Source organism: Nyctereutes procyonoides, unplaced genomic scaffold (genome assembly GCF_905146905.1).
Source record: "Nyctereutes procyonoides isolate TBG_1078 unplaced genomic scaffold, NYPRO_anot_genome, whole genome shotgun sequence".
Lineage (NCBI taxonomy): Eukaryota > Metazoa > Chordata > Mammalia > Carnivora > Canidae > Nyctereutes > Nyctereutes procyonoides.
The window spans coordinates 54194802-54217785 of NW_026575135.1; the positions used below are offsets into that span (position 1 = coordinate 54194802).

Below are 22984 nucleotides of genomic sequence, written 5' to 3' on the forward strand. Positions count from 1 at the left end.
ATTTTTACAGTTCAGTACTATAGATGTATTTCCCTTATGATTTTAGTATTTTTTTTCTCTAGCTTACTTTATCATAAGAAACACTATATAATACATGCTTTGTGTTAGTCGACTGTTTATGTTATTGATAAAGCTTATATTTAACTAGCTATTGGTAGTTAAGTTTTTTTTTTTGGGGGGGTCTAAGTTATACTTGGATTTTTGACCTTACAGGGGTTGGGGCTCCTTGTGCCCACCTTGCTGAAGTGTCAACTGTATACATAGTTCCTTTTATCTTATTAGAAATCTTTCTCTGTTTGGTGCCAGAATCCAGAGGATTATCTTTACACGTGACATAGTCCTGCTGTTTTGTATTGCCCAGTAAGTTCCGGAGTTTGGGAAATGTACAGAGGAACTTTGAATGAATCTTAACCTGACAACCTCAAACGTCACTTTCTCAGAGAGACCTACCCCATTCCCTCATGTCATTGCTTAATTCATTCAGAAGCTAGTCCTAAAATTACCTTGTTTACTTATTTATTATCTCCTTATATGGAAAGTTAGCTCTGATTTGTGCTTACTTTGAATCCCCAGCACCTGGACCAAAGGCACTTAAGCATTTGCCGAATTAATAAATTATTTTCTTGGGGTACCTAGGTGGCTCAGGTCCTGATCTCAAGGTCCTGGGATTAAGCCCCATTGGGCTCTTAGCTCAGCAGGGAATCTGCTTCTCATCTCTGCCTCTCCCTTACTCAAATAAATACATAGATAAAATCTTGAAAAAATAAATTTCTTAATCGTCTATAAGTAGTGCTTTAACAAAAATCTGACCTCATCAAGTTGGGTGAAACTCACCATGTTGGTTGCTGAAATTCTCAGATACACAGTCTATTTGTTTTCTTTTTTCTGTATTACACCACTTATTTTAAAGTTTAAACTCTAGTTGCAAATTAGTGTGGGTCAGTAGCCACTCAAGGAAAATAGAATTTGGTTTGTCTGCCTAATTAAATGAAAATTTCAAAATTAAAAAAAAATGTAGCCCTTGAGCCTCTTATTAGTTATTTCCTGACATCCATATATGCCGAGAATTTTATCCCCCGATAACAAATTCCTAATTCTGTAGGGGGTGTGAATAAATGGTGAAAATTTACAACATCACTTTGATGGGAACCCTGATAAAATTGGGGGTCCTGGGTTTACTAAGACTGTAAAATCATTTTTGAGCAATGTTTTTTTTTTCCCCTTTGGAAAGCAGTCTTCCTCGTATCGAACCCGTTTGTTGACAGTTCCATTGTCGAATTCCTCTCTCCCTGTACACCCAGACGTTGAGATACAGCTTAAGTGTTAAATCTAAATCTCCTATCCTTAGTTCTCAGAAAAGGCCAATTCCTGTTGTCAGGGCTCGAGGAGCCAGTGGCAAACACCTAAGGCGGCGGCCCGAAGTCCCCAGCCCAGGCCTTCCCTGCCGGGGCGCAGAGCTGTGGCGAGCGCCTGGGCCGGGCTCTGCACCGGCCCCGCGCCGTCAAGCCCCGCGCCCGCACCCGTGGCGGCCCGCACTGAGCGCGGCCTTAGGTCTGCTGGGGGCGGGGCTCGGCCCTGCGCCCGCCGAGGGGATGGCGGGGACGGTCGGCTGCCAGGGGAGCCCTGAGCATCTCTTTGTCGTGGGTGCAGGAAGACGAACGAAGCCGCCTGCATTCCTGCAAAGTACCGGGCGTCGTTCCCGCGCCACCACGCTGTAGCCTCAGAGAGCAGCAGACGACGTCACGAAGAACTGCGACCCCAGCGCGCTCCCCCCTCCGCTTCCCCAGCCAGCTCGCCTCCCCCCGCCTTCTTTCCGCGCACACCCCGCCCCGTGAGCTGCCACGTGAGGGAATCCACTGGTCAGCCTATGGGGGCCGGCTCCGCCCTCCGCCCCCGCCTTGCCCCCTGCTCCGCGCGCCGCCACGTGATGCGGCTCACCGCCAGCCAATGGGCGCCGGCCTTGCCTCGCGCCCCGCCCCGCGCGCCGTGGCCGTTTGAAGTGACTAATTTCTGTCATATGACTGAGGCGCTCATGGGGGTGGCGGGGCGGCTCTAGGAGCGGGGGCCTAGCAAGCGCCCAAAGGAGCGAGCCTGGTCTGGCCGTGGTCAGCATGGCCCCTACGCTGTTCCAGAAGCTCTTCAGCAAGAGGAGCGGGCTGGGCGCGCCCGGTCGGGACGCGCGGGACCCAGACTGCGCGTTCAGGTAGGGCGCCGCGGGGCCGCGGGGCCGCGGGGCGGCGGGGCGGCGGGGCCGCGGGGCGGCGGGGCGGGGGGAGGTGCGCGGAGCCGAGGGCCTTGTGGGCTCCGGGCTCCAGATGTGCAGGGGCCTCGGGTGTGGTGCCCGCGCGGCAGCGCAGCGCAGGGACCGGGACCTGGGCCTCGGCGGGGAGGGGCTGGGCAGCCGCGGACCTGCGCTGGAGGCTGGAGCGCCGTCTCCTCGCCCCACTACCCCCATCCCTGCAGCGGCCCCTTCCCCCTCCTCCCCGTCGGTTTGTTTACGTCCTGCCCGGCTGCCACGCGCGGCTTTGCCTTCCCCCCGAGCCCCGCGGCCTGAGCTGGGGTCCACACGCCTTCCTGGCAGCGAGTAGAGTTGCGAGCGGGCTGCCTTGGACCTCAGCCCCCGTCCTTTGGGGCCCAGAAGTTCTCCCCTCTTCCCTGAGACCCGTCGCCCTCCGGGTGCTCCATTCCAGCTCGCTTGCTGTCGTGGGGGGAGAGCTGCACGTTTTGGCCAACCTTCGGAGGGTGGAAGACTGGAGGAGCGAGTAGGCAAGGTGCCGTTCTTTCAGGTTTCTTGGAAGCTAGTATTGGAGGTGTGCAGTTACCGGAGCGAGCGGTCTTACTGAGAAAGGCGAAACCCAAGAGTAGTTATGGTTACTACCGACTAGACTGGAGCAGGACCGAACCAAACGGAACACGGCCTTAGAATTGACCATTGGAATCCTCCCGTTACAACTGTTACCAGAAGGGAGTCTCTAAAAATTGAAAACGATAGCAAAACAGGCTTTATTAATTTTTGTTTGCGGTACCTGTTGCTGGTAGAAAAACTTAGAATTGTAAGAAAACGTAGTAGAACCGTGAATTCAAGGTGGATTTAGTCGCCAAAACGCATTTGAACAAGAGATGATGTCTTTCACATAGCTCTCATACTTGCTGCGGTGTGGAAACTTGTATATATAACTAGGCTAAATGTCACATATCACTCAAACCTGGTAGGAGCCCGGTTCAGTAGTAGTAGGAAAAAATGAGAGTCTGTTAAATTTTGCAACAGGCAAAAGTTTGAAATGACTGTGCCACACTGGTAAAAGGTTTTCATATTCTTAAAATTATTCACCCTCTCTCGGTAATGCAGGTCATATTACTAAACATTCAATAATACATGTGGAATCGCAGTGTTAAGTGGAGAGAACTTAACTGGCGATTAGAGGAAGAAAAATCTCACTGTAAACATCTTAGAAAGATGTTTAGTAAAACAGATTTTCTAGGTTTAGGTCTTTTCCCCTGGGAAATAAATGTCTTGCTATGCTCATCTAATGATGACTTTTAAAAAAAATATTTCTTTACTGATATTCTTCTGAAAAATGAAAGTGTAGTCTGGATAATACTACATTGAGACATCCAGTAAATCCAGAGTCAGTAGAAAGCAGGTTTAGGATATTAAAAAGGTGACATTTGATTAGGCTATTTCTGGGCAAAGATCGACTTTGAGGTACTCAAGTTTCCAAGGGTCTCAAGTCGCTCATATGAGAAAACATTTTCATGTCTATTTTTTTTAAATGTAAAGCCTACTGTATTATTGTGTAACACTATTTTAGAGTTGTCAAAACACTTTCTCATTAGTTATCGCATGTGGTATTTCGCAACCTTGTGAGATAGAGCAAGTAGCAGTGTAGATAACCATTTGATCCTTTTTCCAGGGGAAGTAAGAATTATGTATAAGCCCAGTAAGTGCAGTACCATTTAGAAGTGATTGCTTAAAAAAAAATGTGTACAAGTGTACATGTGAGAAAATGAAAACCGATTAACATCACGCAGCTAGTAACTGGCAAATCTTGGTAACTCAGGTATGCTGTAATTTACATACAATAAAATTAAGCCATTATAAGTGCATAGTTCTGTGAATTTTGTTATATGTGTATACAGTTTTGTACTCACCACCCCAGTGAAGTTTTAGAACACTTACCCACACAAGAACTTGTTTTATTTATTTATTTACTCATTCATTTATTCATTCATTCATGAGAGAGATACAGAGAGAGAGGCAGAGACACAGGCAGAGGGAGAAGCAGGCTCCACGCAGGGAGCCTGATGCGGGACTCGATCCTGGGCCCAAGGCAGGTGCTAAACTGCTGAGCCACCCAGGGATCCCAAGAACTTGTTTTAAAACACAGCATTCCCCCAGAAGCTTCCTTAAGCCCCTCTGTAGTCAGTTCTTCACCCATTTCACTGAGGGCGGGCACCAATCTGCTCTAATGACTGACGTTTTGACTTTTCTAGTATTTCCTATAGATGTTATATTGTTTATAGTCTTTTCCATCTGGCTTATCACTCAGAGTGACAATTTTTGAGATTTATCTAAGTTGCGCTTACCAGTAATCCCTTCCATTTTACTGCTGAGTAGATGCCCTTGTATGGGTATACCACAATTTCTTTATCCATTCATTACCAATCAGCAGACATTTGAGTGTTCTTAGATTTGGGTAGTGATGAACAATGGTGCTGTGAACATTTGTGTACAAATCTTTATGCAGACATGTGTTTTCATTTTCTTCAGTGGTTACCTAGGAGTGAGATTGCTGGTCACATGGTAAGTATATGCTTAGCTTAAAAAAAAAATTGCCCAACTTTTCTGAAGTAGTTGTACCATTTTGTATTCCCATGAGCACTGTCTGAAGGGTACAGTTGCTCCGTATCCTCTCCCAATACCTGGTATCTGTTAGTCTATTTTTTTAATAAAGATTTTTTTTTTTGATATTGTGAAGAACACCTAACAACATTTACCATGTTGAACGTTTTTGAGTCTTTTGGATTATAGCCATTCTAGTGGATATAGTGGAATCTTACTGTGTGTGTAGATTTTTTAGATTTATTTTAGAAAGAGAGCACGCATGAGCGGGTCGGGGTGGAGAGAGGGGGAGAGAGAATCCCAAGCAGATTCTGCACTGAACATGGAGCTGGATACAGGGCTGGATATCACACCAAGATCATGACCTGAGCTGAAACTGAGAGCCCATTGTTTAACGGACTAAGCTACACCGGCACACCTCTTATTATGATTTTAATTTGTATTTCCCTAATAACAAATGATGTAACTGGTTTTAGAGTTGATTAAAATTTCATTCCAGTGTATCATGCTCTCCTTTCTAGAATCCTTTTTTGGTTTGCTTTGGTTTTAGTTTAAGTTATTAAATCTGACTTGGACATGGCCATTGGCAACTCATAGCTGGGTGTCTAAGAGTCAGTTCCTAGAGTTAGCACTATATACAGGCCCAGTGGTAATAAGTCACAGTAGGGCTCTAGAGTAGGAGAGACTTTTGATACGAATGAAGCTTTAGAAGCCTTAAAATAATGTCTTTCTTGGTTACCCCATTGGAAAAGATGGTCAGGAATCACCCCCTTCCCTTCAGTTTTCACTTTTAAGACCGTTACCATCTAGATTTCTGTGTGCTTGTCTAACAGCTTCTTGAACTGGAGATGAGTATGAAGGATATCACAGGGGTATCATTTCAGTAATTTATAGAATTAAAACAGTAATTTGTTTTCATATTTTTGAGGATTTGGGAAAGAAGGTGGTTTCTAGAAGAACATACTGTTTTATGTTTTCTCTATCAGGCTATTTTGGAAGAAAGAATTAAGTGTAAGTCCAGTAACTGCAATACATATAAAATGATTGCTTTAAAAATAAAATTCTTGGGGAAAAGTCTAATTTGATGAAGAAGTTTGTTTTAGAGTTAAATGTCTATAGGACATAATTCATGTTTTGTTAAAAAGATGCTGTATGTTTGTTTTATTCATAATGCACGAGCATTTGCTTTTACTGTCTGTACCAGAAATTCTTACCCTGTTGTAACAAACTCTTAATTGTTCTTTTTTCTGTTACTTTTGTCTTGCTCCAAATTATCAACTTTATCCTTTAAAAAAAGGTAAATTCTGATTATGATCAGCATGCAAAATGGTATAGAATTTAATATATGCATTACAGAGTAATTTTAAGGATTCAGAGATAAATCATGTTAAGTACTTAATGCAGTGCTTAGAACATGGCATTCAGGAACCAGAAGTTGTACTATGATGATTCCATGCCTATGTGTAAACCCATTTTGTTTAGGCCCAAATTCCTTAAAGTGCTACTGTATTGTGTGGCTTTTGCAAAGTGTCTAGCCTTTTCCTTTCTTTTTAAATTAGCATAAGGGCATTTCTGAAAACAGAGCTATTATTCTATTATACTTAACAGAAATTCCTTAAGATCATCTTAGACTATATTAATATTTTCTCAGTTGTTTCAAGATGTCTTTTTATACCAGATTTGTTGACTTAGAGTCTTTTGGGGGGGGAGGAGGAAAGAGAGAATGGTAGGGGAGGAGGGATTAGGGAAGGAGCAGAGGGAGAGAGAGAATCTTAAGCAGGCTGCATGCCTGGCATGGAGCCTGACTTGGGGCTCCAGCTCATGACCCTGAGATCATGATCTGAGCTGAAATCAAGGGTCAGGTGCTTAACACCCTGAGCCACCCAGGAGCCCAGGTTTGAATTAGAGTCTTAAAAGTCTCTGCATATTATATTTGTGATTATGTTGCTTAAGTAATTTTTATTCTGTAACAGTTTCTCTCCCCCACTCTCCTTTAAAATATGACTTGTTGGGGATCCCTGGGTGGCGCAGCGGTTTGGCGCCTGTCTTTGGCCCAGGGCGCGATCCTGGAGACCCCGGATCGAATCCCACGTCGGGCTCCCGGTGCATGGAGCCTGCTTCTCCCTCTGCCTGTGTCTCTGCCTCTCTCTCTCTCTCTCTCTCTCTCTCTGTGACTATCATAAATAAATAAAAAAAAAAAATTAAAAAAAAAAAAAAATATGACTTGTTGAAGTCATTCTTTATTCGGTTATTTGCTTCCTAATGGTTTCCTCTAATTCAGTGCTTCCCAGTATTCTGTGTTTTAACAAGCCTTCTCTAGGTTATTCTAATGCTCAAGTTTGAGAACCAGTCTATTTCCAGAAAGTTGGTAGTTATTTTATTAGATTCAGGTTTAGTTTAGTTTTTTTTTTTTTTGATAAAAATATCCCATAGATATTTGTTGTATATATACTACCCATTAGAGTTACATGGTGTCTCATTCTCCCTGTAGTGATGCTAGGTTTGGTAACTTGTATCAGCCTTATTCTTATAAGATTCCCCTTTCCCTAATGGCTTTAGCATGTTTTGTTGATTATTGTCTGAATCTATTATCTTGTTAGGGGTTGTAAAATACTAATATTCTGGTTGTTTAATTCTTCCTGCATTTATTTCCTGGAAGGAATTTTTCTTACCACCCATTTGGCTACTCTTTGCTATAGGAAATGTAGCATATAAGTTTCATTGTTTACCTTTGTAGTGTGTCAGAATACTTTATAATGAGTTGTTTAGTGAGGGTTTTCACTTTGTCATTTTTTAGTATCATCACAAGCTTCTGGATTTTAATGTGTTTTAATACATTATAGTCAAATTGACCCATATTTGGCCAGTAGAAGACTTTTCAAGTTGATATTTGTGGCATTGTGACATGATCTCTTTAATCTTTGATAACTTCTGCTTTCTTTTGGCCTTTTATTAATCCTCTCTTTCTCTTCTATGATTTTATTACCTTGGACATGGTTTAGATTCTGTTATGTGCCATGCTGTGCTGTTCTCTGTTCTTGGCATAGTCTTCTGTACTTTTTTGGTTTAGCTTTCTGTAGTGATCATCTGGACTTACTCTAATTATCTTTCCTCCAGGAAGCCTTTTTTGATTTCTCTCAGAGTGAGTTAGGTTTCACTGGAATTTTCTTCCATAGCTTAATGCATTTCCTTCTGTGACATCTATTACAGTTATCATTATTTGTCCATATCTCTCTTCTTTGCTTGAGTTCTCTTTAACTTCAAGGTGGATTTTGGAGTTAGAACCCAGTAGATCCACCTGTTGGATTGTTTGCAGGAAATGGATACCAGGTTTCTAGCTGAAACTAGATAGATGCCATTTTTTTGAGGGAGAGAATATAAGACTGAAAACATGTCTTGACTAGCCTAACAAAAGTAGCAGCCTTCTCTTCTGTTCTCTATCACACACGTTTTATATTCTTCATAGCTCATTTTATAATTTACCATCTGTCTCCTCCAAGTTCACATTGTGCCAGTATACTGTGCAATGCCTGAACATATGCTCAGTAAATATTTATAGAATGAATGTATGAAATAATTTCAAGCACAGAGGGAGAGAGTCAAAAGTTCTCTTTTGGAATTTGGTCTAGATTTATTTGCTAGTTAGAGATACCCACTTAGAGATGTCCAGTTGATGGTTTAACAAAGTAAATGTAGATTTCATAGCTGAGGTTGATTCACAGTAGAGTTGGGACTGGAGATAGCTTATGGTCAGTATTAAAACTAAGGGAAGGGATGAGATCAGTCTAAGAAAAGGTGTATATAGGGTATTGGAAAGAACAAGGCTTTGCTCTGAGGAAACTTAAAATGTACAGATGTAGGACAGGAAAGTCTAAAAAGAAGAAAATGGCAAGAGAAACACTGGGAAAGCCAGGGATGTGTGGTGTTAGGAAAGTTCCAAAGGGAAAGTGTTTAAAAAATGATGGTGTAATTAACTGTTTTCTGTATGCTGGTTGCTGACAGGTCTTGTGAGATGACAGAAAAGTACCTATTGATTTGTCAAGTTGGAGATAACTAGTAACCTTAATTTGTATGTTAGTGTGTATATGTGGGGGGGGCATGTTTAGGGGAGAACACGAGATAGATGTGGGATAAATGTGAGGTGATAAATGGCTTCACTGCTAAAGCTCTTTTTTTCCCATAGGAGAAATAGTGTGTAGTACTGTGTTATTTTTTCACTTTCAGTATTCTGATTCTTTATCACATTTTACAATTCTGAAGTTCTTTTTTCTCCTTAAAGATTTTATCTCGGTGGTTCAGTTGGTTAAGTGTCTGTCTTCAGCTCAGGTTATGATCCTGGGGTCCTGGAATTGAGCCTCATGTTGGGCTCCCTGCTCACTTGGCAGGGAGACTGCTTCTCCCTCTCCCTCTGCCTGCTTCTCCTTTTGCTAGTGCCCTCTCTCTGCCAAATAAATAAACATGTAAAAAAAAAAAAGATTTTATCCATTCATTTTGAGAGAGAGAGAGCATACAAGTGTGAGTGCAAGTAGGGGGTGGGGCAGAGGAAGACAGGAAGAGAGTCCCCCAACTAGACTCCACACTGAGTGCAGAGCCCAACATGGGGCTCAATCCCAGAACCCTGAGATCATGACCCAAGCTGAAATCAAGAGCCAGATGCTTGACTGACTGGGCCACCCAGGGGCCCCAAGCTTCTGAATTTCTTTTTTTTTTTTTTTTTTTTTTTTTTATGATAGTCACAGAGAGAGAGGGAGAGGCAGAGACACAGGCAGAGGGAGAAGCAGGCTCCATGCACTGGGAGCCCGACGTGGGATTCGATCCCGGGTCTCCAGGATCGCGCCCTGGGCCAAAGGCAGGCACCAAACCGCTGCGCCACCCAGGGATCCCAGCTTCTGAATTTCTTAAGCTGGCTTTCTAATATTTTCAATGTTGGTAAGAATTGTATTTCAGAAATTTTGTTTTTTCAGTGTTAATTTTAAAGATTTGTTGCATTCTCAAGGACTTTTTATTTAACAAATACCACCTCTTCTTTAACTCTATATTAGAAATTGTAGAAGGTTTTAATATTTTTTTTACAGAGAGTTCTGAGGAATCATATTTTTCTTATTAGTGAGAAGCTGAGAATTGTAAGTAATTGCATATTAATGCTTTTTGGTAGCAGTGTTTGGTCCTAAGAGTCTAATTTTGCAGTAAGAAATGCAAATATGTTTTATTGTTAATTTGTTTTGCTTTTCTAAGTAGTATTAGATTTGTGTTTCAGAACCACGTTTATTTAAAGAAAATAGGTGACTGAAAAATATAACTTTAATATTTATAAAACTTGGACTTCAAAGGGACAGTTTAAGATAGGTGTAGTAAGATTCTGAACTCCTCTTATGGACACAACAAATCTGCAGCTACAATTGGAATAATTTCCTCTGAAAAAGTTCTGAAGACTACATGAACAGTGCCTCCACAACAAAGGAAAAAAGGACCACATTGAGATAAGGAGAAACAGGGCTATTCTCTTGCCAGAAACTGCACCCTAGGTATGGTGACCCACAATCAGGAGGGATCTTAAAAATCTTTCCCCTGAGGAGCAAGACTTTTGTGCCCTACATCAGGTACCCTAACCCTTGGATCCTGCACCATAGAAACAAGCCCCCAGTATGTAAGACCAGTGGGGCCTATGTTCAGGAGAACCAAAGAATGGAGAACCTGCTCTTCAAGGGCATGTGTGCAGACTCACTTGCCCTAGGACCTAGCAAAAAATGAACAGATTGAAAAGTGCCTAGATCATATACGAAGGAGAAAGCCTTAATGTTTAATCTTAAAAGGACCACCAGAAAGACAGGGACCTGTTGAGACTCTCTGGGAACACAATTGCTGGTGGGGGCTACTTTTGTCATCTACCTTGCTCATGCCAGCACTGGTGGGCACCATTTTAGCAATTTCCTTCTAACGTGCTAGCACAGGGTGGTGCACCCCACTCCCATGTGCCATGTCACAGCCAGCCTCTAAGCATCTTTCACCCCCTTGAGCTGCAGTTACATTACAACTGGTTGGAAAAGTACCCTGCCCCTCTGTGCCATAGCCAGTTGAGCAAGTGCACCTCAGTCCCCACATTGCAGCTGCAGCTTTGTCATAGCTGGCTGTTTTGCTCAGCCCACACTAGGGGTGCCCGTTGAGTGCCTAGCTCTGGTTGCTGGGTGGGAGGGAGATTGTACTTCTGGGCCCCACGGGTCATCTACAAAAGGCCACTCCTTCAAGACTTTGAGAGGTAGCTGTTTTGCTGAATACAATGAAATAAACAGAACCAGGTAAAATGAGTCGATTTAAAAATATGTTCTAAACAAAAGAACAAGATAAAACCTCAGGAAAACACTTCACTGGACTCCATGTTTAGTGTGGAGCCTATTAAAAAAACAAAAAGGACTTCACTGAAATGGAGGTGAGTAAATCTGGAGGTTCAAAGTAATGGTTATAAAGATGCTCACTGAAGTCAGGAAGGAAATGAATGCAGTGAGAACTTAAAAAAATGTAGAAAACATAAAGTACCAAATGGAAGTCACAGAGTTGAAGAATACAGTAACTGAACTGGAAATTATATTAGAGGGTTTCAGTGGCAGACTGTATGAAGCAGAAGAATGGATCAGTGAACTGGAAGACCAAACAATGAAACTCACCTAGACAGCAGCAAAAATAATTTTAAAAAGGAAAGATTGCTTAAGGACTTTTGTGTCAACATCAAGCAGGGTAACATCCACATTATGGGGGTCCTAGAAGGAGAGGGAGAGAAAGGGGCAAAAAACTTACTTGAAGCAATAATGATGAAAACTTCCTTAGTATTGGAAAGGAAACAGCTACTCAGGTCCAGGAATCCTAGAGAGTTCCAAGTAAGATAAAGAGATTCACACCAAAACACATTATAATTAAAATGTCAAAATTTAAAAATACTTTAAAGCAGCAAGAGAAAACAACTTTTTATATACAAGGGAAACCCTGTAACACTATTAGCAGATTTTTCAGCAGAACTTTCTAGGCCAGAAGAGAGTAATGTGACATATTCAAAAGTACTGAAAGGAATAAACTTGCAACCAAGAATACTCTACCTGGCAAGGTTATCTTTTAGAATAGTAATTTTTCAGATAAGGAAAAACTAATGCAGTTCATCACCACTAAATCAACTCTACAAGACATATTGGAGGAATTTCTTTAAGCTGACAAAGGCACTAATTAATGATAAAAAAAAGCATAGCAAAGTAAAAATCTTACTGGAAAAGGTAAATATACAGTAAAGGTAGTGGTTTAATCACTTATAAAAGCATGAAAGTCAAGAAACAAAACTAAAACTACAATAACTTACCTAAAGATTAAAGTAAAAATATATAAACTACAACACCCAAAACAAAACATTGTGGGGAGAATAAAATGTATAGTTTTGGAATATATCAACTTAAAAGAGACTTATATTCAGAGGATGTTATATGTGAACCTCATGGTAACCACAAAGCAAAAGCTTATAGTAAAATACAAAAGAAAATGAGAAAGGAGTCTAAACATAACACTAAAGAAAGTTATCAAGAAAGTTACCACAAGTGAAGAGGAAAAGAGAAAGGAACAGAGGGGTACTACAAAACAGCCAAAAAAAAAACAATTAATGAAATGGCAACAAGCCACATACCTATTAGTAATTTCTTTAAATGTAAATGAACTAATTCTCCAGTCAGAACACAGAGTGGCTGAATGGATTTAAAAAAAAGGACTTATCTGTATGCTGCCTATAACAGACTCACTTCAGAATAAGAATACACACAGACTGTGAGTAGAGGGATGCAAAAGATATTCCTGCAAATGGAAGTGAAAAGAAAGCTGATGTACGTATACTCTTATCAAAGTGGATTTTAAAACAAGAATGTAATAGGAATGCCTGGGTGGCTCAGTTGGTTGTCTGCCTTCAGCTTGGGTCATGATCCTTAGGTTCTAGGATTGAGTCCCACGTCTGGCTCCTTGCTCATTGGGGATCCTGCTTCTCCCTCCGCCTGCTGACCTCCCTGCTTGTGTGCTCATGTGCACGCGCGCTCTCTCAAGTAAATAAATACTGTAATAGAAGACAAAGAAGGGCAATACATGTTAAAGTGGTCAATTTATGAAGAAGACAGAGCGTTTGTAATATGTATGCACTTAGCTTAGAAGCCCTAAAATATATAACGCAAATATTGAATGACCTAATGAGAGAAATTGATAATACAATAATAGTAGGAGATGTTAATACCCCAGTCACATCAGTGGATAGGTCAGACAAAATAAGGAAACATCGGTCTTAAATGATACATTAGACCAGATAGACTTAAGAGAGATATAGAGAACATTTCATCCAGAAGTAGCAGAATACATATTCTTCTCCGGTCCATATGAAACATTGTCTGGGATAGATCACATTAGGCCACAAAACAATTCTCAATGAGTTCAAGAAGATTAAAAGCTTATCAACTTTTTTCCAACCACAGTATAAAACCAGAAATCAATTACAGGAAGAAAAATGGAAAAACCACAAAATGTGGAGATTAAACAGCATGCCACTCAATAGCCAGTTGGTCATTGAGGAAATCAGAGAAGAAATGAAAGAATGTCTAGAAACAAATGAAAACAAATTATATACCAAAATATTTGGGATGCAACAAAAGTGGTTATAGAAGGGAAGTTTATGGCAATAAAGCTCATGTTTCTATCTCAAGAAACATGAAAAATCTTAAACCATCTAATTTTACACCTAAACAAAGTAGGAGAAAAAGAAGGTGATACCCAATTTAGTAGAAGGAAGGAAATAAAGATCTGAGTGGAAATTGAGGAAATAGAGGCAAAAAGACAATAGAAAAAAATCAGTGATACTAAAGAGCTGGTTCTTTGGAAAGATAAAAATGACAAACCTTTAGCTAGACTCACTAAGAAAAAGAGGGCTCACATGAATAAAAAAAAATGAGATGTTACAACTGATAATACAGAATACAAAAAATCATAAAAGGCTACTATGAACAATTATATACCAAAAAGTCAAACAAGCTAGAAGAAGTGGAGAAATTCCTAGAAGTATACAAACTTCAGGACTGATTCATGAATAAATAGAAAAGCTGAATAGACTCATTGATAGTTAAGGACATTGAATCAGTAATCGAAAACCTCCCAACAAACAAAAGTCCAGGATCAGACAGTTTTACCTGAATTCTACCTAACTTTATAGGTTTTAATACCTGTCTTTCTTAAATGATTCTAAAATGATGAAGTGGAGGGAATGCTTCCAAACTCATTTTATGAAGCCAGCTCACCCTCATACCAAACCAGAGAAAGATACCACAGAAAAAGAAAATTACAGGCCAGTATCATCAAAAAATTAGCAAACTAAATTCAGCAATATATAAAAAGAATCATACACCGTGATCAAGTGGGATTTATTCCAGGAATGCAAGGATAGTTCAGCAACTGCAAATTTATCAACATAATAACAAAATGAAAGATAAAAAATGTCATTTCAATAGATGCAGGGGAAAAAATTGACAGATTTTAACATCCATTTGGTGAAAACTCAGCAAATTGGGTATGGAGAGAATATACCTCACCAGGACAAAGGTCATATATGACAAACTCACAGCTAATACCATATCCAGTGGCAAAAAGCTGAGAGTTTTTCCTGTAAGATCAGGACCAAGACAAGGATACCCACTCTCCACAGTTTTATTCTACATAGTATTGGAAGGCCTACACATAATAATTAGTCAAAAAAGAAATTATGTACACACAAATTGGAAAGGAATAAGTAAAATTGTCAGTATTTGCAGATGACTTATATTACATATAGAAAATTCTAAAGATTTTACCAAAAAAAGTTAATAAATGAATTCAGTAGAGTTGTAGGATACAAAATTAATATGCAATCTATTGCATTTTATTTTTCTATTGCATTTTATACACTAATAATGAGCTATCAGAAAGAAAAATTAGATAATCCATTTACAGTTGCATCAGAAAAGAATAAAATACCTAGGAATAAATTTAACCAAGGTGGTGAAAGCCCTATACCCTGAAAACTATAAGGCACTGATGAAAGAAATTAAAGAAGATGTAAGTAAATGGGAAGATATTCCATGTTGCATGGATTAGAATTAATATTGCTAAAATATCCATACTACCCTAAGTAATCTTTGGATTTGATACAGTCTCTACCAAAATACAAGCGACATTTTTCATACAACTGGAACAAATAATTCTGAAAATTGTATGGAACGATAAAAGACCCCTAACAGCCAAAGCAATCTTGGGAAAGGAGAAAGCTAGAAGCATCACACTCCCTGATTTCAAACAATATTACAAAGCTATTGTAATCAAAACAGTATAGTATCAGCATGAAAACAGACACATAGATCAATGGAACAGAATAGAAATTTCAGAAATAATCCCACACATATGGCCAATTAATTTACAAAAGGGCAGGAATATGCAATGGGGAAAAGACAAGTCTCTTCAATAAATGGTGGTGGGAAAACTGTGCAGCTACAAGCAAAAGAATAAAACTGGACCGCAGTCTTACACCACCTACAAAATTTAACTGAAAATGTATTAAAGACTTAAATGTAAAACCTGAAACTATAAAAATCCTAGCAGAAGACTGATGGTAAGCTTTTTGACTTTGATTGTAGCAGTGCCTTTTGGGATCCGACTCCCAAGGGCAAGGGCTATAAAAGCAAAAGTAATCAAATGGTACTACATCAAACTAAAAAGCTTTTTTTTTTTTTAAAAAAAAATATTTTTATTATTCATGAGAGAGACCGAGAGAGGCAGAGACACAGGCAGAGGGAGAAGCAGGCTCCATGCAGGGAACTTGATGTGGGATTCGATCCATCCTGGGACTCCAGGATCACGCCCTGGGCCAAAGGCAGGCGCTGAACTGCTGAGCCACCCAGCGATCCCCAAACTAAAAAGCTTTTGCACAGAGAAGGAAACTATATACAGTGAAAAGGCAACCTACAGAATGGGAGAAGATACAGATATTCAATAGGGGTTAATACCAAAAACATATAAAGAACTCATACAGCTCAACACCAAAAAACCCCCCCCCCCAAACAATCCAGTTTAAGGATCTGCATAGGCACTTTCCTAAAGAAGATATGCACATGGCAAACAGGCATATAAAAAGATGCTTAACCTCACTCAGTAATACTTGGGAAATGCTAATCAAAACCGTAGTGAGTGGGGTGCCTGGGTGACTTACTTGGTTAAGCACTGACTCTTGATTTTGGCTCAGGTTGTGATCTCAGGATCATGAGATCAAGCCCTGTGTCAGGCTCCACACTGGGCATGGAGCCTGCATAAGATTCTCCATCTCCTCCCACTCTCACATACATACTCACTCTCTCTCCAAAGAAACAAAACAAAGCAAAGAAACCATACTGAGGTGTCACCTCACACCTGTCAGAATGACTGTTCTAAAATAAAGATAAAAGTATCGGTGAGGATGTGGAGAAAAGAGAATCCTTGTGCATTGTTGGAATGTGGATTAGTACAATCACTAAGGAAAACAGTGTAGAGGTTTCTCAAAAGATCAGAAAATAAAAACACTAATTTGAAAAGATACATATACCCCTGTTTCCACTGCAGCATTATTTACAGTAGTGAAGGTTTGGAAACAAATAGTGTCTATCGGTAGCTGAATGGATAAAGATGGGTGTGTGTGTGTGGGCACGTGTGCATGCGTGTATGGTGGAATCTGTACCCATAAAAAATAATGCAGTTTTGCTACTTGCAACAACCCTGATGGACTTTCAGAGTATACTGCTATGTGAAATAAGTTAGGTAGGGAAAGACAAATACTACATGGTTTCACTTGTAAGTGGAATCTAAAAAAACAAATACAAACCAAACCAAACCAAACCCAGATTCATAGATAAAGAGAACAGAGTAGTGATTGCCAGAGGGAAGGAGGTTGAGAGCATGGAGCAAAATGTGTGAAGAGGAACAAGAGGTATAAACTTCTAGTTATAAAATAAGTAATGGGAATGTTATGTACAGTGTGGGAAATATAACCAATAATATTGTATTCACTTTGTATGGTGACAGATGGTAACAACTTATGGCAGTGATCAGTTTGCAGGGTGTAAAAATTTCAAGTCACTGTTGAGCATAGGAAACTGATACAATATTGTATGTCAGTTATACTTCAAGAATAAAAAAGCATGGTTAAGCTGTGGGACAAACTCCGGTAACTTAATAGATGGTAAGTGAAGTCTGATAAGGAAATGGGAGGATATTTGAAACACTTATGGTCAAAAAATTTTCCAGATTTGATTAAAAGTAGAAACGCAAAGGTCCAAGAATTTAAACAAACATAAGCATGGGAAACATGAAGAGAAGTACATGAAGGTACATGATAATAGAATTATTCAAAATTATTGGAAAAGAGGGGCACCTGGGTGGCTCACTTGAGTAAGCAGCTGCCTTTGACTCAGGTCATGATCTCAGCGTCCTGGGATAAAACCCAGCGTCGGGCTCCCTACTCAGTGGGGAGTCTGCTTCTCTCTATTCTCTAGCTCTGCACTTGTGCTCGCTCTTTATCTCAAATAAGTAAAATCTTTAAAAAAAATGAAGTTAGTGAAAAGGAAATTCTAAAACCAGAGATAGGAGAAGGATAACAACAGATTTCTTAGAAGAACCATTGTGAGCCAAAAGAGATGGAGCAATATCTTTAAAGTACTGAAAGAAGAGAACTGCCAACCTGTAGTTCTATACCCAGCAAAATTATTTTCCAAAATGAAAGTAAAGAGCTTTTCAGACAAACAAAAGCTGAAAGAATTCAATACAGCCAGGTCTCACATATAAGAAATAGGAAAGAAAACCATTCTAGCATAAAGGAAATGATATCATAAAGAAGTTAAGATCTGCACAAAAAAAGAGCTTATATAAAAGATAATTGTTTAAAACAAAAATAATCACAATATATAATAGGGGCTGTAACATAGAAATAAAAATGTATAACAATAGTTCCAAGGCCTGGAGAGGAGAAAGGAAATATATTGTTTTAAACTTCTTATACCATATTTAAAGTGGTATCATTTCAAATGGAGGTAGACTATAATAATGTGATGATGTGTACTACAAATCCTTTTGAAACCCTATTTGCAGGAGTGCCTGGGTGGCACTGTCAGTTAAGCATCTGACTCTTGCTTTCAGCTCAGGTCATGATCTCAGGGTCAGGTCATGATGTCAAACTCCACATCAGGCTCTGTGAGGACTTGATGTTCTCTCTCCCTCTCTCCCCGTCCCCCACTCAATGTGCATGTACACTCTCACTCTCTAAAGAATTTTTTTAAAAGATTTTATTTATTCATGAGAGAGAGAGAGAGAGAGAGGCAGAGGGAGAAGCAGGCTCCATGCAGGGAGCCCGATGTGGGATTCGATCCTGGGTCTCCAGGATCAGGCCTTGGGCTGAAGGTGGCGCTAAACTGCTGAGCCACCCGGGCTGCCCTAAAATAAAGAAATTTTAAAGAAAAAGAAACCCTATTTGCAAGACTAAAACAATGAAATAATTAAAGAGATATAGCGAATAAGCCAACAGAGATAAAGAGAATTATCAAGGGGTACAGGGAAACTTTTGGGCATGATGTATATGTTTATAATGTTGATTTGTATGGTTAATTTCATGGTGTATTTATGTGCCAAAACTTAGCAGGTTGGCTGGCTTTCTCAGAAGAGCATGCAACTCTTGATTTTGGGGATGTGAGTTTGAGCCCCTTGTTGGATGTAGAGATTATTAAAAAAAAAAAACTTAAAAAAATTATCACACTGTCACTTTAATATGTATAGCTTGTTGTATCTCAATTATATCTCTGTAAAGCTGTTTAAAAGGCAGTAGAACACCATGAAGAGAGTTGGAGAGCCAATGGAACAAAATGAGATCTATCATAGTATCTTTATAGAACTAATAAATCATAAAATACTAAGAACAAAAGAAGACTTGGATTCCATTTCTTATTGATATAGTAATTATTGTTTTAAATTCTTCTGACTTGATCTTTTAGGAAAGTCTTGTATAAAAAAAAAACCCCAATGTAAAATGTAGCAGAGTCTCTTTTATTTAAAGAAGTCCTAAACCATCTTCACATAATCTTCTGTTACTGGTATCACCATTCTCTTAGTCTACCAAGCTGAAAATCAGAGAATCATACTTTATTCTTTTATGTGTCTGATTGCTATGTTTGGTTAAGTCCTTTTTATTCAAATTCTGCAGTATTGTTCGCATTTTCCATGGTCATCATCTCAGACCTTTAATGCTTTTCAGAAAGACTTGCTATAACTGCCCTACTTTTTTTGTATTGCCTTCTGTGCCATTCTGCTACATTGATTTTCCTAAACCATAATTCTGATCAAATCACTCAGTAATTTTCATTGACTCCCTGTTGCTTACTTAATAGGGGATTGTTCTGTGCCAACTACTGTTTTAGTATTAATTCTCACATTAGTTTTATAAAGTAGGTCTGATTATTCCTATTTTATAGATGAGGTAATGAAGGCACAGAGAAATGAAAAAACCTTAAACCTTGCCCCAGGTCACACAGTGATGAAATTAATATTTGAATTCAGACATGTGAATTCCACTGCCTCTATTTTTAACGAAGTTAAAACTCCTCAACTTGGCATATACAGTCTATTCTTGAGTTAGAGCTTGGATCTGAGTTCAGATTCCTGCCCCAGTGGTTTTTGTGTATATAATATTGAGAAGAGTTAAAGGTGGGGTGTGTGTGTGCACATGTCTGAGTTGGGGAGTGAATGGTACAGAGATAGCCCCAGATTCCATGGCACCTATGGTATTAGAGTTGTTTTGAGGGTGAAATGGCATGGGAGGCACTCAAATGTTAGAATTCTTTCCCACACCTCCTCACCCTTCAGTTTCTCCTTTCTAGTCTTTGTAATTTTTTCCTCTTGCTGTAGGTTCCAAATTAGACTAAATTGATATTTCCTGAGAATAATCTGGTTCGTGTGTTTGGACATTACTTAGAGTAATAAAACTATAATATAATTGTCTTGAAAGCTCCGGTAGAACCTGTATGTTTCCTATCAGGACAGTAATTTTCTTGTGTTGTGATTGCTTGTTTATGTATATATATTCTTCACTAGAATGTAAGTTCAGTAAAGGTACAACTTTTGCCTGACTTGTTTAGTGCTCTGTTCCTGGTGCTTGGCTAATGGAAGACATTCAATAAATATTTGATGAGTAAACAAATGAATAAAAATAGTCACTGAGTTGAAAGAATTCTAATTCATTTAACACAGATATTTCTGTTTTGGGTTATTTATCTAAAGTAGTCATACGCCTAATGAGTAATGGCAGGTTTTTCTCTGAGATCAATGTTTACCAATTTAAAGGAAAATTTCATTGTTTTGACTTTTTTTTTAAAACAATTTGTTATTTTTTATTCTTTTGTTTTTTTAGTGGCAGAAATGGTCTGATTTTCAAGAAATAGGTTAGATCCATTTATTTCTTTAACACCTCATACTTTGCCCCCTTGCCACTTAACACGTTCATAATATGTAAGTGTGTGCATGTGGGTGTGCAGAGGTTTTCCCTGACATAACTCACTATTTACAAGTGATGGCTTTTTTGTTTCAATTTTTAAAACATTACCCAAAACATGATTTTAAAGTTAAAACTATAAAATGAAGTCATCTATATAATTCTAGCCTCCATTCCTATCTCCTTTTTTTCTATTTTATTCCTTCTATATAGCCATTTTATATAGTTTTCATTTCATTCCATTATTTCTTTTTGAAAATGTTAACGTATGTGTATATATAATATCTTCTCATTCTTCTGAAAAAGATTTGTGCTATTACACGCTATTTGGCACCTTTTTTCATTTGGAAATCACTGTATATTGCTTTACAGAGATCTTCTTCATTCTTTTTAACAGCTGTGGTGTAATCTTTTGAATATGTATAATGGTTTATTTAACCAATCTCCCGTTGATGAATGTTTGGATTGTTTCCCATCCTTAACTGTTAGAAATAATACTGCAGTGAATGGCCATTTACATATTTTCCCTCCTGAATACCTCCCGGTTATCATACCCATAATTTATTTTTTTATTTTTAAAGATTTTATTTATTTATTCATAGAGACAAACAGAGAGAGGCAGAGACACAGGCAGAGGGAGAAGCAGGCTCCATGCAGGGAGCCCGACGTGGGACTCAATCCTGGGTCTCCGGGATCACGCCCTGCCTGGACCGAAGGCGGTGCTAAACCGCTGAGCCACCCGGGCTGCCCCCATACCCATAATTTAATGGTACTTTTCAGTAACAGCATATTTTAAATAGTTCTTAGAATTATATTTGGGTTTCTGTTTTACTTTTGTGTTGTAAAGCTTAAGCTAACATAATGTAATATGTGCAACATCATGAAAACCGAATATTGTAGAGGTGATTACTTTGATAAGGTTCGGGGTCTTTTTAGGTGTAGAATTTAGAGGGCTTATAATTGGCAAATTCAACTGACAGTAGGAGGCTCCAAACAGTTGAGTTTTCCTTTAATTTATCCCATTGCTGTCATCTTGTTCCTCCACTTTTAAAAGTACAATGTACTGAAGTTTAACATGTATACAGAAAAATCTGTAGATCATAAAACAACTCAGTAAGTTTTCTCAAAGTGACTACACTTCTCTAACCATCCAGGTGCAAAAACAGAATTTTACCAGTATCCTAGAAGCCTGCTTCACTCCCCCCTTACTTTTTTTGAGGTTAACCACTATCCTGACTTCTAATATTGTAGATTAGTTTTTTCTGTTTAACTTTATGAAATACAGCCATGTTGTACTGACAAATCTTGTCCCTGGCTTGTGTTAGATTTATTTAATAATTTTGCATGTGGCAGTAGTTGTTGCTGTGTAGTATTTCATTGTGTGAGTATGCAATAATTGATTTGTCCATTCTCTTGTTGATAGGGAATTGTTTCCAACCAAAGGGTTGTTTCTGATTTTTTACTACTAAGAATAATGCTGTGATTATTCTTCTGTATGTTTTTTGGTGTACAGATGCTGAATACATTAATAGTTTCTCTTCAGCATTTTTGTGTGTGGAGTATAATTTTTTTTTTAAGATTTTATATATTTATTCATGAGAGACACAGAGAGAGAGAGGCACAGACACAGGCAGAGGAATAAGCAGACTCCATGCGGGGAGCCCGACGTGGGACTCAATCCCGGGTCTTCAGGAACACACTCTGGGCTGAAGGCGGCACTAAACCGCCGAGCCACCCGGGCTGCCCCTAAATTTTATAACATTACCCAGATTACACAGATTGCATTCCTGAATGTGTTATGTCACACAAATTGCACAGATGTCAGAATTGCATATTTAACCCCAATATAATTGTGCAATATATTTATCCTCTAACACGTAGTGGATATAGATGAAACCAGGCCTTTTCATGTAAAATATGCAAAGTACACCAGTGATACCAGTTTTGCTGATGGCAGCAAGTACTGCAGTTATGCAGATATGCCATTTTAATACAGTATTTGTTTAAAAGATTGTATTTTTTTATTTGAGGGAGAGAGAGCTGCGCGCACAAGCAGGGAGAGCAATAGAGGGAGAGGGAGAAGCAGGCTCCCTGCCGAGCATCCCGAAGCAAACCTTGATCTCAGGACCCCAGGACTTTGATCTGACCTGAATGCAGACACTTAACTGACTTAGCCACCCAGGCACCCCCAGATATGCCATTTTATTATTTTATTATTATTATCTGAAAGATTTTATTTACTTATTAATGAGAGACACACAGAGAGAGGCAGAGACATAGGCAGAGGGAGTAGCAGGCTCCCTGTAGGAAGCAGGGATATGGGACTCGAACCCAGGACCACAACCTGAGCCAGAGGCAGATGCTTAACCACTGAGCCACCCAAGTACCCCTATTTTTATTATTTTTTTTAAGATTTAATTTTTTTTGAGAGAAGGAGGGAGAGCGAGTACAAGTAGACGAGGGGCACTGTGAAGGAGAGGAAGGAGCAGGCTCCCTGCTGAGAAGGGAGCCCGACATGGGGCTTGATCCCAGGACTTTGGGATCATGTCCTGAGCTGAAGGCAGGTGCTTAACCAACTGAGCCACCCAGGCGCCCCAGATAAC

At 39.4% G+C, this 22984-nt stretch overlaps 1 protein-coding gene across 5 annotated transcripts in view; it reads left to right on the forward strand.

Annotated features, from left to right (window-relative positions):
• Window positions 1-2033: 2033 nt before the first annotated feature.
• FNIP1 (folliculin interacting protein 1) overlaps window positions 2034-22984 on the forward strand; it is a 156743-nt gene continuing 135792 nt past the window's right edge. For 3 of the 5 annotated variants that reach the window (XM_055301423.1, XM_055301424.1, XM_055301425.1), the window contains exon 1: window positions 2034-2203. In XM_055301423.1, the coding sequence (XP_055157398.1) occupies window positions 2112-2203 (92 nt within the window). In that variant the 5' untranslated portion in view covers window positions 2034-2111. The remainder of the gene's footprint in view (window positions 2204-22984) is intronic. The other 2 variants (XM_055301426.1, XM_055301428.1) reach the window with 1 other exon arrangement.